The sequence below is a fragment of the Podarcis erhardii genome (genome assembly GCF_964252035.2).
Source record: "Podarcis erhardii genome assembly, chromosome: 3".
NCBI lineage: Eukaryota > Metazoa > Chordata > Lepidosauria > Squamata > Lacertidae > Podarcis > Podarcis erhardii.
In genome coordinates, this window is record NC_138507.1 from 51,751,338 (window position 1) to 51,768,513 (window position 17,176).

Here is a 17,176-nt window from a genome sequence, read left to right on the forward strand (position 1 = left end):
CTGTGAAGTCAGGTCTCAATAGGATAATTGAACAGACTAATTTAGGGGCAGATAGTTGGAAACACAAAAGAGTAGAATTACCATAAAAATACATTAGTTGAAAACAGCTCCAAAATGTGCAACAGAAGAATCAAATAGAATATACACTGAAGCAAATGACACTTTATTTTTATTTTTGAATTGCAACTAAAAATATCCTGTGTAAAATATTATTTCCATTTGTAGTAGCCTTTACTTGTAGCTCCATATGTTTAAGATTGAAAACTGCAGATATTTCTAAACATAAATCACGTTGCATGTGAGCATAGGGCATGTATCTTCCAAAGCTCTCCCCTAAACCCACACGATTATCAAGGACTATTATTTGTAATACTGAAGCCTGATGCTCAACGTAATATCTGAAATTGAATTGTTGCATAACTATATGTTTAGTATTTGGTTCTTAGATTCTTTTTTAGTTCAATATATATAAAACATTCTGGAAGTAATATGCTTTCATTCAGCATTGCTTTTAGAAGGTCATCTAGCCTTAGCATAAATAGTCTTTGTGAAGTAGCCATGGTTACCCTGTACATTCATTAAGGACATTTATGAAAGAGCATTGAAAGGGGATTTGCTTTTTTATCTTTCAATTTTATTGCAAAAACCCACATTTCTTGTTTGAGAAGATGCATGGGATTACAAGTCTGTGGCAAAGTGGTAAACATATTCTAGTCCCACAGTCTCAGGGCTACTGAATGTTTGAGAGTTCTCATATCTGCTTGAAATAACTCTTTGTCCAGATAAAGTAATCCTAAATAGTTAAAAACCATTTCTTTTGCTTTTGTTATCAATTTTGTTGTTTGAAATGGAAGCCCTGCAGATGACTATATTTTTTAAAAAATAGAATAGAAATTGACTATATCTAAAAAAATAGAACTCTTCATCTGCTTCAAAACAAGTTACAAAAAGGCACTGAGAGTAGGTGTATTCATGTATATGCCAGGACTAAGGGAAAATTCAAGAGAAATAAGCTAGAGAAATAATATAAAGATCTGTAACCCTTAACTTGGCTTCCAAGAGCTGCTCATTTATGGTCGTCCAGTGTACGTCACCCTGATAGCTAGAAGATCAAGTAAATTTGCTGGAACACGGTTTCTGAAGAGAGGAGCGAACTGTGAGGTAAAATAGATCATTATCTGTTTTTTTTACTGTGAGAGTTTCATGAAGACGTGTTATTGATATATAGAGAATAAGACCTTAAATCCTTTGGCTTTGTAGCACGTGTATTTTGCCTCATTTGGGCAATGATACAAGCAAATCTAAAACTTGTAAATCTTTTTTGAGGATGACATTTATAGTTAAAAATTCATGTGGTGTATTTAATGTGCTTAATTTTTTTAATGTAAAATACTGGAAACCCCTGGGCATTAGTGAGTGTCCTTGAATTCAGTGAATTAATTTACCATATATCAATTTACCATATACTATATATTTCTAGGCTTTGTTGTGCAATTACAGGTACGCTACAATTTTCTAATCACACTGTGCATGTTCACATAGGAACATGCTTACTTATGCCTATCGGTGCAACTACCATTGGCAAGTAGCCCTAAGGGAACATGGCCTTCAGATGAAAATTGTTTCCCATTCCTGAAATAGACTTACAAGCCAGCGATACCCAGGATCCTTATTCTCAAGTGGATGTTTCAGATGATGATTGGATTCCATTTGAACATCAAGGTCTAGGGGATTATTCAGAATTGTCTGTCCTTAGTTCTTTTTGTTGCCTAGAGACGCTGCTTACCTATATAGGTAAGGGAACAAAACATCTGGGACAAGATAAAGCATATTTCAGTAATTAAATTCCTTAGGCTTATACCAGGCAGTTCTAGTACACTCATGGGTCTCTGGTTTGACGCAGCTATGGATTTAGGCTGTTCAACCTGAAAATGTTTTTGTAGAAGAAAGCAAAACTAAAATTAATAAGGTGTTCTTCCAAACAAATTTGTTTAGGTCTGGAGTTAAAAACCCTTAAAGTTGGATTAAGAACATTTGTTCAGCACTGCTTTAACTATGATAACTCTGATGAATGGGTGGTATAAATGTCACTTATGAGAATGCGGCTGAAAATGTGATGTCCTGGCTTTTTTTTGGTACAGGGAGATGTAGCTAACGAAGTAGAAACTGAACAAATACTCTATGATGCTTCAGTGATGTCATTTTCTGCTGGAAGCTATTCATCTTATGTCCAAGTGCGGGGTTCTGTCCCTCTCTATTGGTCTCAGGATATTTCAACAATGATGCCTAAGCCACCAATTACATGTGTGTATACAATATGTTATCTTAGAACTTGTACAGATGCCTACTGTCAAATCACTAGCTCTCATTAATCCATTCCATTGGATGCAGGGGATATAAATGTTGTCCTTCCAAGTCGCAGACAAGACAAGGAATTTTTTTTTTATGCGCACACGCATAGCAATTATAGGTGAAAAGAAAGTAATGGGACATAGGGTGTCAACTAGGTATCTCTTTTAATGTCCAGCTTGATCAGACATCTATTCCAAGATCTATTCCTTGGACCTGTTTGGGCTCCACTATTCAGTCCCTAAACTAGGTCTGATTTTTCAACTGAAGGCGGTTTTGCATAGGGTTTTGCCCACTTCCCCCTACACACAGCTGCCCCCAGTTTGCAGCCTGGCAATAAAATTACAAGGATTGTAGAACCACAATTGTACCCTCCTGTAATGGGAAAAGGGGGCTGCTCGTGCGTAAGCGTTTAAGCCCTCAAAGCTTTGCCATCAGTTCCTAAACTCTCCCAGTCCGCGGAGCCATGGGTGCATGGCTACCTCAATCGCTGGCAGAATCCGTCAGTGGGCGCTTCCGGAATTTACGCCAACCTAAGAGTTCCTTGATGGAAACTCTCCTTCTGGATTCTCTGCGTGACAGTTTCCTGCGCGGAGTAGGCGTCCCCAGCGGAGGTCCTGAGCCCTCCCCGCTGTTCTCACTGGAAGCATCTTGGAGCAATTCTTCCGACTGAGTTTCTGCAGGAACTCTCCCTCTCCCCCTACTGGTTCCTTCCTCAGCATCCGAAGGTCTCCTAGCCTCCCTGAGCCCTTCCACCACCTGACTCTCCGATGGCAGTTCCCTGACATCCACCTCCCCTCCAGGACCCCCCTCACCCCCCATTTCCCCCTCTTCTCTGGGTGGTGAGGCTGGGAACCCCCGGAAAGAATCCTCCTCATCTTCGGATGACTCGAAAACCGCTCTCCACCTACTACTGTCCCTTCTTCCCCCATACTCTTCCCCATCTGATTCTTCTTCCTCTTCCTGTCCTGTTTCTGGGAACCCCGCGAACTCCTCTTCCTCATCAGTGGTGCCGAAGTGTTCCTCCCAGAACCTAGCCAAGGGCTGGGGCTTCCTTGGGAACCGGCGATGAAACGTTCCTACTAAGACCTCATCCTTGACCGTTTCTGCCGGTAACCAGGTATTTTCGGACTCCGGTTCCCCTTCCCATGCCACTAAGTACTCCACCTGTTTCCCCTTCCACCGAGAGTCGAGTATTTCTGCTACATGACTGCTGCGCTCCCTCTCTTCTACTTGCGGTGCCGCGGGAACCTCACCTTCACGTCCCCAAAATTCCCGCCCCTCCCGGTATGGTGATAGTAATGACCTATGGAATACTGGATGCAGTTTCATGTTGTCTGGCAGCCTGAGTTTAAAGGCCACCGTATTGACCTGCTGTATAACCTCGAAGGGTCCCAGTCGTTTTGGCCACAATTTTTTGCAACCCCCCTTGAACGGTAACCCTTGTGTTGACAACCACACCCGGTCCCCCACCCTTATGGTCTCTCCTTCCCTTCTGTTCCTATCTGCCTGCTTCTTGTATTCTTCCTTGGCCCTATCCAAATTCATTTTGAGCTGTTGATGTATTGCTTCCATTTCTTCCACAAAATGTTCCGCTGCCGGTACGCTCCATCTTTCCCCTCCTTCCCCTGGAAAGGCCCTGGGGTGACACCCATAATTAGCCATAAATGGACTCATGCCCGTGGACACATTTTCCACATTATTGTAGGCGAATTCGGCCAGGGCTAATTTCTCTACCCAATCATTCTCATTTACATAACACCTCAGATTTTGTTGCAGAATACTGTTTGCCCTTTCCGCCTGCCCATTAGTTTCTGGGTGTCTGGCGGTTGAGAAATTGACCTCCACGTGCAGTAAGCTCATGAGCTTCCTCCAGAACCTGGACGTAAATTGTTTCTCTCTGTCTGAGACCACCCTCAAGGGGGCGTCATGCAACCTAAAAATGTGTTTTACAAACAACCTGGCGGTTTCTTCCGCCGTTACCGCATGTGAGCAAGCTATAAAGTGGCACATGTCTACCACTACCACTACCATTACCGCAGTTTTCCCCTTGGATCTTGGTAAATCCGTCATGAAATCTATGGAAACTGCCTCCCATGGCCGTTCGAGTGTGGGTTATGGTTCCAGCAACCCTGCCGGTGCCGCCCTCTCCCCCTTTGCTCGCTGGCAGCGGTCGCACCCCCTTACACACTCTCGTACATCTTCCCTCACCTTGGGCCACCAGAATTGCCTGGTAACTAACCACATTGTTTTGTGTTGCCCAAAGTGCCCCGCGGTGGGGCTGTCGTGCAGTTGTTTGAGTACTCTACCCCTCAATTCCCCTTCTGGTATGTACGAGGCCCCCCTTGTAGTACAACGCCCCGTTCCTTTCTTCAAACCCCCCGGTGTTCTCCCCGGCTCTCCTGAGCCCTCTGAGCTTATCTTGGGCGTATTCATCGTTCTCTGTCCCTTCTACCGAAGGTCTCCTAGCCTCCTTGAGCCCTTCCACCACCTGACTCTCCGATGGCAGTTCCCTGACACCTCCCTTTGGAATTATTTGCCCAACATTTCCTTACCTTGTGCTTCCATAAGCCTTGCTAGTTTTCATTTCTATTTTATCATTTTAAATGGGAGTTCCAGATTCTTTTTTTTTTTCTTTTTTGGCTGTCCCTTAACAGTCACAGGTCAGGAATAAATATATATTTATTTATTCTAGAAGGCAAAGAATTTCATCAGTCTGAAATAAACCAAAAAATGTTTCTTTCTCTCTACGTTGTAATTTATTTACAAGTTTATTAAGCTTGCTCAAACTTCATAGTGTGTGCTTGACACTGTAGTCAAACGCTCCCACTCCTATGCCAGCCTGAATATTTTTGAGACTGCTAAAACTTGGCACATTTAGTGGTGCAATTCCTAATAACAAAATACTTTAATCGCAATCCACCTAATAATAGTAGTTCCTTTTTCTAGTGGATCAGGCTGACCCCTATGCACGTGCAGCTGCTCTTCATTTTGATCAGATGCTCCAGAGGTTTGGCTCCCCTATCATAATTTTGAATCTTGTAAAGGTAAGGCACGGTTTTATCTTCATTTATTCATTTATTCATTAAGCTAATGAACTTTTCATATATTCATTTCCTTGTGTTCATTTCTCAGAGAGAGACTATTGAAATCAAGATGTTGGCTCTTAGAAGAGCAGTGTTTAGCACTTAAGATGCAAAGTAGGTTTAATGATAAGTTCGTGTGTACAGTGATAGGCAAGCTTTTGAAGTTAACAGACTTCATGAAAAATATATCTGGGAACAATGCAGCTTCCACCTTTGATTTTAATTTGTAGATAATTATATTTTACTGCTTTTATTATTATACTGTTAAGAACATTGCTTTATGTATTCTAATTTCTTGAACATTCTCGAGGAAAGGCATCTGGATCCAAGCTACATTTACTGAAGATTCCACTGCCTTCTGTTGGTTTAGAAAGAAGGCTGGTTCTCTCCCTATCCCTTCTCCTAGTCCCCATGAAAAGCAGCTACAAAGGATCCTTCAAGCTTCTGAAGCCTATTTATAGGGGGCAAGTAGGCTTTAGGCCACTTTTGAGGTGTCAGCAAGTGCCTTTTCCTTATAACTTACCAGTGAGCCAGTTCTTCCCGCTGAAGTGCTTAAAATGCAGTGGGAGAATCTGTTGAACTGTCACACGAAATAGAGACTTTTGTGCCCTTTTGTAGGTTTCAGCTATGCCCTTTGGTATGAAAAGTGTTTGGAGCATTTATGTAAGGTAAAAAAGTAAAGGACCCCTGGACGGTTAAGTCCAGTCAAAGGCAACTATGGGGTGCAACACTTTTCTCGCTTGAGGCCAAGAGAGCTGGTGTTTGTCCACAGACAGCTTTCCAGGTCATGTGGCCAGCATGACTAAACCACTACTGGCGCACAGAGGACTGTGACAAGTGCCAGAGTGCACGGAAACACCATTTACTTTCCCTCTGCAGTGGTACCAATTTATTTACTTGCACTGGTATGCTTTCAAACTGCTAGGTTGGCAGAAGCTGGGACAGAGCAATGGGAGCTCACCCCGTTGTGCGGATTTGAACCGCCGACCCTCTGATTGGCAAGCCCAAGAGGCTCAGTGGTTTAGACCACCTGTGCCACCTGTGTCCTAGCATTTATGTAGCACAGTTCCTGGATATCTTTATCCTGTTTGCAAACAGATGGTACAGATCCCCCATCCTTGTGAAACCAGCCTCCTCTCCTCTTCCAAAAATCTAAATGTCTGCAGGTGCCATATGTACACCATCTACAGACCATCTGCAGTGTTTGACAGCCTTCAGCAAATGATGCATAGACATAACTTAGTGAGTGCTGATGTGAGGGGGAATTGTACTCTGAGGAAGCTTGCATGATTCACTGCACTCTTCCTTGAAGACCAATCCAAGTCTTAAAAGTAAAATTGGAGTCCTAATCCACCCCCATTCGTGATGTGTGTAGCATTTTTAGGCATTGTGTGCCAGTTTTTTATATTTGTGGTTGTAAGCACTTCTACTAGAACTCAGTGGCTAGCATAATTGTGGTATCCAAATAAATAAAGTAAAAATAATGCAAAAGTCATTTTGGAAAGTGAGGGCTCATTTTCAAACCAGCTCAACTCTGACAGCTCTTTTAGGCAAAATCTGTCTAAAACTACTTCATTAGGGGTAGAAATATCTTCCCAACAGTAATCTAAAGCATATAATACATTTTGCATTTTCTTTCCAACAACAACAACAACAACAGCAACAACAACAACAATAATAATTTTACCCCATCCATCTGACTGGGTTTCCCCAGCCACTCTGGGCGGCTCCCAACAGAATATTAAAAACACGATAAAACATCAAATATTTAAAACTTCCCTAAACAGGACTGCTTTCAGATGTCTTAATTTACAAAATATTCTTTTGATCTGTGTAGAACATAAATTGGAGTGAAGGAGCTGTGTCTTGGGAATAAAATAAAGCAGGCTACCAAAATAGTTAATTTGTTTTCACTTGCATTGTTCCAGGGCTCTTTCAGAACAGCTGTCAACAGCCAATTCAACACTCCAAAATGCATTTGCCTAACAGGATATGCAAGTCCCATAAGAGTCTTTCAACATCCCTCTTTCTCCATCTCTGTCAGCTTCTATTTGTGGATCCTCCTGGGAGAAAAATAATATTAGTACCATTATTTCAATATATTGTAAAGCTAAGTTAAACAGATACATGTGAGGCCCTACATGAGGCTTCTAAACAGAACAGGGCACAGCCAAAAGGAAATTTATTGTGTATAGAGGTAAGCAATTTTTAACAACCAAATTTTTAGTGCTTAAGTTTAAACATAGTAAGTTGTAAAAGACTGATGTAGGAAAAAGGGCAACTATTAAAATGTTTCTCTAGTTGCCAAGACTGTGGTGCTCTAGAAGGAGCTAAATCTTAAGAACTTCTGTAACATTCTGGGTAAAAATATTTCAGGATACCTTTACAGAAGTTTGAAACTCTGTAGCATTTCAAGAAGCAGTTGAAAAATTCCAAACCAGTTATTCTAACTTTCCTTCCCTGCATCTGAAGAAGGAGGGGTGCCATAAAGAGTGACTAAGCTGGTTATCGGCAGGAACTTTTCATCTTGAGAGGATAAAACTGGAAAAGATGTAAGGCGACTCTCTGATCAGTGTCAGCCACTGGCAGCAATGTTTCTGCCACACTCCAAAATCCCTCATGGGATGGTCAGTAGAATCACTGAGTGCATAGCATCTGTGCATCGTTACTTAGTGCATCATTGATTGGCTGCCTAGATAGACATATTTTCTAGGCAGTGCAGTCACAGGCAGATTACACGCACATGGCATGCTCAGAGCATTAGGGTGGAAGCAAAAGGCTGTAGGGACAAGAGCTGATGATTCATATGTGTTCTCTTTAAATTGCTGTGCCCAGCTTGTAGAGGAGAATGTGGACCCAAGCCAGGTGTTTCTTGTCATAGCTCTTTAGAAACTGGAAGAGATGGGGGAAAGTAGCAGATGTGACCAAAAGATACATTATAATGATGAAAACAGCTAGAAAATAGGGAAGCAACAGATGGAAGAAGTTTTCAAGCTATCATCAAAATATTAATACTGTGCTAACTCAGCATTAAGTCTTTTGGAAAGCAGACACTTTTTTTGGTACTTTATATTCTTGAAAGCAAATGACACCTAAGGAAGAAAAATCCACTTTTCTGTTTAGACAATTCCCTTGTCTCATTTATACTTTCCTTCTGGTGCTTGTTATTCTGCCTTAGTATGTTAAATATGTTAAGCATTTGCTATATTTTTTAAAAAAGCTATCCAGACATCTAGCCCTACCTAGTACATCCAGAATTGTGGCAAATCTTTATGTCTGTTGTATACAAAGAACAAGAGCAGTAAAATTTTCTATGTTTCAAGTCTATCCTTGGAAAAGGGTGACTTGACTCATATTTTGTTAGGCATATTTTAAATTGTACATCATTTAAATTATTATAATTATTCCAGTACCTGAACTTTCATACATTAGTTTTTGCCTCTGCAGTTCTTGTATTATGACCTACTAGTCATAGAAAAGATGTGATAAATAGTGTGTGCTATTTATAACGGACTGAATGGTGCAGCCCTATTGAAAAGCTTTGAGCGAAAGGCCTGCTGAATAATGCCATGGCTTGATTAAGCCAGATGCTGCCCTTCACTATTGTATCAGTGTATATTATTGTTATTTACTCCCTTGGGCTAATATGACCATGATGGTCAAAACAATAACAATAATAAATGGAGAAGAAGAGTATCCCAAAAGGTAAACATAGACCAGCCTTTGCCCATTAAGTGCAAATTGAGTTGACTATATAGGCTTTGTGTGCCTTAGTGTCTTGCATGGGCTTATTAGGGGCAGAAAGTTGATTGCCCTATGCATGCATTTGTTGTCAGGATGAGAGGGACATTTTTTTTCAAAAATCACCTTGATCCCTGTGCCACTGACAGAAGATGCTGCTAGATCAAACAGCCTTCTGTCAGAAAAAGGACACCATTTGCAAACAACTTGGGATGATGACACAAATATATCACCTTTGAAAACATTCTGCAAATAATACTAGGAATGTTTTTTTAAAGGTACAAAAAAAGAAGAAAGGTTTACACTGACAGCATTTTGTAACATATGTTTTAGGTGCATAATTAAAAGCTTGCTCTACATTTTTGAATACGATACTTGTTAAAATGTCTACAGTGGAAGTCATGATTACATGAAAATGCTGAAAAGTATATCCCTAATTATTTTTCCTTTCCACATCGCATTAAACAAACAAATGCATTTTTTTAAAAAACCCTCATTGATCTGAAGAGAACTTCCAAATACTTGAATTAGAAAGCCTCTCTGGTTGATTAGCAGTTAATTCAATGCTTCCTCACATGAACAGGATACTATTTCCCCTCCCCCCTACACACAAGTGGTAAAAGAGCATTAATGTTAACATCCTAGCATCAAGCACCCACAGGGAGACACATTTGCAGCCACACTACAGAAGCCCTGTGAATGATTCACATGGCAGAGTCATGTGAGCCTGGATACACAGTATAGTTCTAAACTCAATCTAAAAATACAAGAGCCACAATGATTTTGTTCCCTGTTATGTCTAATGTTGTTTACAACGGCCTCGTGCTTGGCTTCTTAAAGGCCATTTTGAATTGGGGGGATGTGTTTACGTTTTAGTCACTGGATTTATACAATTGAAACTGGCATTTCATGAAATGTGCAACAATGGTGAAGTAAGGACAAAAAAAGAAATTAAAAAACCTATTCAAAAGTGTTACTAATTATAGATATTATCTAGTCTTGGACTGGTGAAGAGGATTTATGATAAAGACCAGCCTCTTGAAAATCACACTGTTAGTACTTCAGTATATTTTTATATCAGAAGCACTGCAAGTTTGAATTACTAAACAATAGTTGTATATTCAAATATATTTTTTTCCTTTCCTTTCTTTCTTTTATAAGTCCAAGTATGGATAAGTTTAATTTATTGAATTGTTTCATAAAACATTATTTCTCTAAAATTTGTATGGAGAAATGTTTTAACCATGGGTTGAATACAATGACTGTGAGAATGGAAAGCAGCTGGGCATGCAGTGGAGGCTGTTGCACTAGGGCTACTGGGCACAGACCTGCCAAGAAGAATCTCAAACAATTTATAAATATCCCCCGTCTCAAAACAATACACTTTTTCCTGTCCCACAGACATTTTATACTTTCATTTGAATGTAGAGCAGTTCCTGGAGATACTTATTTCAGTCTCCTGTTCTCTGGCCAAACAACTCTCTGTACCACTTAGCCAATCCCAATCACAGAGTATTGCAATAGGTAAGAAGTCCCTTCTGTGTGTCGCCAGGAATTATTTAATGGAAATTTGCAATATAGTGCTTGGCCTTGAAATAAATTTATCATCAGTTTGCACTAGCAGTTTCATCCTTGGGTGGTTACAGAGGTCATTTACTCACCCACTGAGGGACACAGAAGGTAAGAGAAGACAGCTTACTTCCCAAAACGTTATGGTTGTCTAATAGGATGTGCCACCCTCAGCACCAGGTTAAAAGGTCTGAGGACTGCTGTTCTGCTTCTGGCACCTCTACAAAACACTTCATTAGCCTTTTAGTTTGGAAGGGACAGTCAGGCTTTCTCCTTGGTCCCAATTATCTAGAGGACTATACTTAATAGGACTTGAAAAAAATCTGTCTGAAAAAATATTATGACTATGCTTTAACTTTTGAAAATCCACCTCACAAAATTATTTATTATTTTCCCTTGCTTTCTACAGACTCAGGCTGGTGACTCTGAATGTGGAAAGGAGCTAGTCTCCATGCCAGTTCTAGTCTTTATCAGCTTGTTTTTTCTCAAAAGCATTGCCATTATAGACATCGAAAGCATTGCCATCATAGACACATTGTATTTTTATGATACTAGATCATTTCAGGAGGGAACTAAAAGACAATATAAACCTACATATTAGTCATTATGGATACTGACACTTACTTCCATTGGCCTGGTTCACGTGGCACTGTAAGCCAAGCTATGGCTTACCAGGACCTAAATAATTGGGCAGGCTTCTGGAGAAAAGCTCACAGTCACTTTGTCTTCAAGGTCCTTTGTGTTCCTATGCTGTGCTGAGCTAAGCCAAGGCTTGATTAAACAATACCCCTGCCCAAGAGTCTGTTCAGCAGCTCGGCTTTCATAGCTGGAGTCAGTCAGGCACCCTGTCCTCCCAGGCCTGGTGGAACAAGGCCTTCAAGCCAGGGAGCAGGTCTTCCAAGATTCACAGCCAAGGTAGAAGATCTAAGCTGAGGAAAGGATAATCCTTTAGTTTGTGGTTATATACAGCAGACTTGGCTGGTATACAGGCTTACAAGGGGCTTCTGAGTCGACCTGCATAGGACTGCCCAGGATGTGACATTAGTTGTGTGTTATTTTTACAGTTTGTTTTCCATAAACTCTGCTCAAAATCCATATATTTGCAAATGTCATTTGGGTTTGGGGTTAGGATATGGAAAGTCCAGCTCATTACACTTGTTTCAGATGGAAAGCCCAGGATAATGAGGTTTAAATAGGTGAGATTGCTATTTTCATACACTCTTCTTGCCACGGAATAATGTTTCCACCCTGTGAGTGAGTGAGGAGCACATGGGAAGTTGTAATAACTTTGCATGTCTAATAGGCCCATACATTTGTCAGAACTCAGGATTTTCCCAAAGTGTAGCTGACATTTCTTATACTACTTGAACTTCTATTTCTCATGGCAACATTATCACTTGAAGTCACTGAAGAAAAAGAGTAGCTTAATACTTAATGAGTATTAAGGAGATCATTTCTTCCTAGCCCATTCAACCTAGGCCCTCAATACAGAGGTACACCTGGGACCTTCATTACATACTTTCCATTGTATCCTAAATACACACCTATTCACCTATACCTTTGACACTTGATACATATATTTTAGGACCACCCATTTATTTTGATTGCAATCTGTTCCAACTGTTTTTAATACTGTATTTTAAGCATGTCTTGGGATCTTATGATGAATGGCAGATGCATACTCTAAAAAATAATAACATATGCTAAACAATAGTGACTCTTCTTTTTTGCATTGTTACATTTGCTCACAAGTTCCCAGGACCTTGCCTTTTTAATTGAGTGAAATGAACAGATTTTTCTGTCAATTTAAGGAGGCTTGAGACAGTGATTCTCTTCATTATCTTACATCTGTGATGATCCCCAGAAAGGGCTGCCTACACTTTGTGGGGGCAGAAATAAATCCTACCCTGCTGTATCATTTGCAATATTTGTGTTCTCTTTTTTGTTCAGAGTTAACATTACTCTGTGTATGTACTACCATGATAAGTTAATTTTTCCCTTTTGAAGGAACGTGAAAAACGGAAACATGAAAGGATATTGAGTGAAGAGCTCGTTGCTGCTGTGACCTACCTCAATCAGTTTCTACCTCCTGAACATGCAATTGTATATATTCCATGGGACATGGCCAAATATACGAAGAGGTATTTGTTTTATTACTAGAGCAGCACATGACTCCAGATGTTAGTTGGGACAGAGGGAACTTTGTCATAACTCTCTTCAGAGTGTGTCTTTTGTGGACCTGGAGATGAAGTTCCATTTTTATATTGTTCATTTAGTGTATCATGGGAATGTAAATGAAGTGTGAGTCATTTGTGTTAAATGGTACTGTTTGGAAATCAAGCCAGCCAGCTCTGCATTTCAGAGGCTTTTTGCTTAGACACTTCATGAGTGGAATTCAACATTGTGCTATTACAAATGTTCAATCTGTGCAAGTATTTCAGCTTATCCCCCCTTTAGTGTTTTGTCCTGTGGTAGCTATATTGTGTTATACCCTGCTCCCCGTGGCAGCCATTTTGTAGCTGTTGCCCACAGCACTTTCTCAAAATTCCAACTGTATCAGATAGTCCAAAATGGATTGTGAGTAGTTTTACATGAGTAAAACTAGCAGAGTTGTTTGATTGTTTGTCATCCCTTCTTCTGGAGATGCTGTAACAGGAATGGGAAATCTCTGGCCCTCCAGATGTTGTTGCACCAACTCCTGCCATGGTGTCTGTGGCTGATGAGAGTTACCAGTTCCCCATCCCTTTTCTATGAAAATGATTTTGCCACAGAGAAATGGAAGTAGTTAACAGGTTATGCTTTTATTGATAGTGTGTTGCTATCTTCTTTTTAAACTTTGGTTAACATTGCTTAGGGATACAATGCATGCAGAGTGCAGAAGAGGCTGGAGTTTATTGAAGTGATTTTTTTTTTGTTAGTTGTTCTTCCACGAGGGTAAATACAAACATGTCTTCAGTGTTTTTGCTTTTATTTCCATCTAGCAAACTGTGTAACGTCCTTGACAGGCTGAGCGTTATTGCAGAGAATGTAGTGAAGAGAACTGGCTTCTTTGTAAATCGTCCTGCTTCCTACTGCAGTGTCTTGCACCCAGATGAGAAGTATGTATGTGGGAGAATGCTCTCTTGTGTATAATTATTTTAAAAGATTTCTAAAAGGTAGTTTGAAATCCATATTCATTTATTACTGATGTAGATCAAATAGAAAAGTATACTCCAGATATTTCATAACAACAAGGGGTAATCAATCTCTTCGTTTGTCATACAATAGTGTTTTATTATTTGTGTTGTCAGCAAATCTCCTATACCTTTAATTTTATACTTTCTTGCTTTCCTGGGAGATGATAAACAGTTCTAAGAACATTAATTGAAGGTTATTTGTAAGCAGAAGTCAGCTAAGCTTTTCTGGCTGATTCAAGAACACCAATTTCATGGTCCTTTTTTAGTATAGTAAGCCAAAAGTTCAAATCTCATTATTGTGTTTATTCATTACAACTATAACCCACCTTTCTTCCATGGAACTCAAAGCAGCATGCACATGGTTTCCAAATAGTTTTCAAGCCATGCACAGACCAGATCCTGACCTGCTTGTTGGATGTTACTTTATTTGATGTAGATTGCTTATTTTAAAGCTATGTTTTATTGTCACATTTTTGTATTGCATTAGATTGTTATAAGGTGTACATTCTTTGTTTCTTCAGCTAGTAAACCGCCTTGAGTATTGTAAGATAGAAAGGCGGTATACAAATTAAATGATGATGCTGATGCTTGTCATAGCTGCTGTATCCTGTGCTTTTGAACCTTGCCCCAAGTTCCTAATGAATAATTAGTATGAACTAATTAGGGAATACATGCAGTAGTTTATCATGTACACTGGGTTTCTCTGGGTGATTTTTAAATCTTGGCAGCTATCTTGCCCGCTCTAAACTCAAAAGCCAGTTGAGCACTGAGTGCTGTTAGTTGAAGTCTTATAGCAATATTTGTTAAAACACAGTGCTCTTGTATGCTGTGGATTGTCTCTGAAGTCACCTAGGTTTCACTAATGCCAATTTTGTGAAGTCCACCAGGATACTAAAGTTCCAGTCCAAAGAAAGCTCATCATGCTTAAGTCTCATGGAAAAGAATGAGAAAAATTATTTGGAACTTATTTGTTCCATTAAATGGCACTTAAGTGTGACTAACTAGCTTTGATTCATGGTTGAAGAGTTCTGATTATTCCAGGGGGATAATTTTTATTATTTCCCTGGTCAATTGTTTTTAAATCTATGGCACTGTCAGTGTGCTATTTGAAACTACCTACCTTTGTTACATGTGATAATTTGTCATTTCTAGCTAAACAAAGGACTTCCTTAATTATTCATTTATTAATAAAACATCACATGGAAGGAGAAGAGAAATCTGAATTAAATCTTGCAGCCCAGCTCCTGAAAAGGAGCTCTCCTCAAGCTGCTTTAGAGAAAAACAGCAATTGATTGTTGAAAGATAATTTCCTCCTCCTTTTTCAGTAAAGAAGTATTTACACAGAAACAATTTGTTGCTGTTGTTACAATTTATATACTACTCTTCATCTGAAGATCTCAGGGCAGTTCACAAGATTAAAACCATTGGTTCACAAATTGCAATACCATCAATAGAATCTAATGATCAGTTACTGTAAACCATGGCTAGGGAACTTGTGGCCCTCCAAGTGTTTTTGAACTCCAGTGTCCATCAGCCCCACCCAGCATAGTCAGTGGTCGGGGTTGGTAGGAGTTGTTGCCAAGCAACATCTGGAGGGCCACAGGCTCTTTATCCCTGCTAGGAATTATATAGAGAATGCAAACGCTAGTTTATCATATAGCAAGTTCTGCCTCACATGGTTTATTTCCTGGGTGATTTGATAGGCTACATCTTCCCAATACAAAACTGGTTTCTGTATATTTTATCAAAATTAATGTTGCTATACACATTAACACAGTTTTGCTGTTGCTCATTTCTTATTTGTTTCAATTGGCTCTGAGTAGTAGTCACTAAGATGATTTATTCTTCATGTAGCAGATACTGTAGCATAAGAGGCAAAATACAAATCTTAAATGTGTGTAACAAAAAAGACAGTACTTGTAATGCTTGATTTTTCATTACAATTTACAAATTAATTTGAGACTGCTTACACAGTTATTGATCTACCACATACAATTGCTTGATTCGACTCGTTAATATATTTTTATGTATTATTCAATGGTGTATAAGCCATTAATATTAAAAACTATTTTTTAATATTTACAGGCAATTCATTTATGTTGGGATGTAATGAAACCTGTTCTTGGGGAACCATTTGTCTTGAGACTTGAATGTCTATTCCATTACAAAGTATACAGAGTAATTTCTATGCTAATGGAAATTAACTATGTGGAAAGTACTTCATTCAGGTGAAGTGTTGGTAACAATTCTCTTGAGTGAACTGCTTTCTTCAAAAGAAGAAAACTTCCTACCCAAATTGGGCCTTTTAGTACTGTAATATCAGCCTTGGCTTCCCATACAAGGTTCAAACAGGATTAGTAGCATTTTCCCTTTCCTCTGTGCCATAATACCAAGTGCCCTGGTTGTAGGATAACATTTTCTGTTTAAGCATTTCTGTGAAAGAACTGAGGCCCACTTGTGCACTTAAGTTTATAAGCTGCACTTTAAACCAAAACTGACCTATACTGAGCTTGACTGAAGGCTAAGCATACACTATTTGTTTCTAAATTGAATTTTCCAAGTCTGCACTTTGACCTTTGTCAGTGTTTGTAGAACTATGCATTACATTTCACCCCCTTTCAAAAATGCAAGGTAATTTCTGTTGATGTTTACTGTAGCCACTTCAGGTTTCTTTGCTAGAGCAGAGCTTCAGATTCCTAGAATTATCTCCCCAAGGATTAAGCTCCAGAGTTGTAAATGTCTATAGGATTGTCTCCCAGGGTTATGTCTTTACTGACTGAGGGCAGATTGATGATAATTCTTATAGAATAAATGCTTTGTAACACACAATGTTCTGTCTTACAGGTGGAATGAGCTGGGAGGAATTGTGGTTCCCACTGGCCGTTTACAGGTATTTTAATGGAATTGATTTAAAACTGTTTTTCATGGGCCACTAGAAAGCATCCTGATGTTAATGTAGTTGGCATAATAAAAAAGTCTGAGATGCCAGTGGGTACTAAGGTGCATTTGTCCCATAAATATCCCTAGTTTGGTACTCCATAGAGGTATTATCGGACTTTTGGTTAATTCCAAGCCAAGTGTTGGAACTACACGGACTTGGAAATGTGTGTGATCAGTGTAGTCTTTTCTTCTTCATTGAACAGAATCTTTATTTAATATACAGTGGTACCTTGGGTTACAGATGCTTCATGTTACAGACGCTTCAGGGTACAGACTCTGCTAACCCGGAAATAGTACCTCAGGTTAAGAACTTTG

General features: G+C 39.5%; 1 protein-coding gene across 1 annotated transcript in view; it reads left to right on the plus strand.

The window, feature by feature from the left end:
• The window catches only part of FIG4 (FIG4 phosphoinositide 5-phosphatase), a 68,919-nt gene that overhangs the window by 18,379 nt on the left and 33,364 nt on the right, over positions 1–17,176 (plus strand). Inside the window, exons 8-13 of the mRNA XM_081856955.1 lie at positions 1,061–1,161; positions 2,142–2,304; positions 5,299–5,396; positions 12,753–12,886; positions 13,727–13,843; positions 16,766–16,811. Of these exons, the coding sequence (XP_081713081.1) occupies positions 1,061–1,161; positions 2,142–2,304; positions 5,299–5,396; positions 12,753–12,886; positions 13,727–13,843; positions 16,766–16,811 (659 nt within the window). The remainder of the gene's footprint in view (positions 1–1,060; positions 1,162–2,141; positions 2,305–5,298; positions 5,397–12,752; positions 12,887–13,726; positions 13,844–16,765; positions 16,812–17,176) is intronic.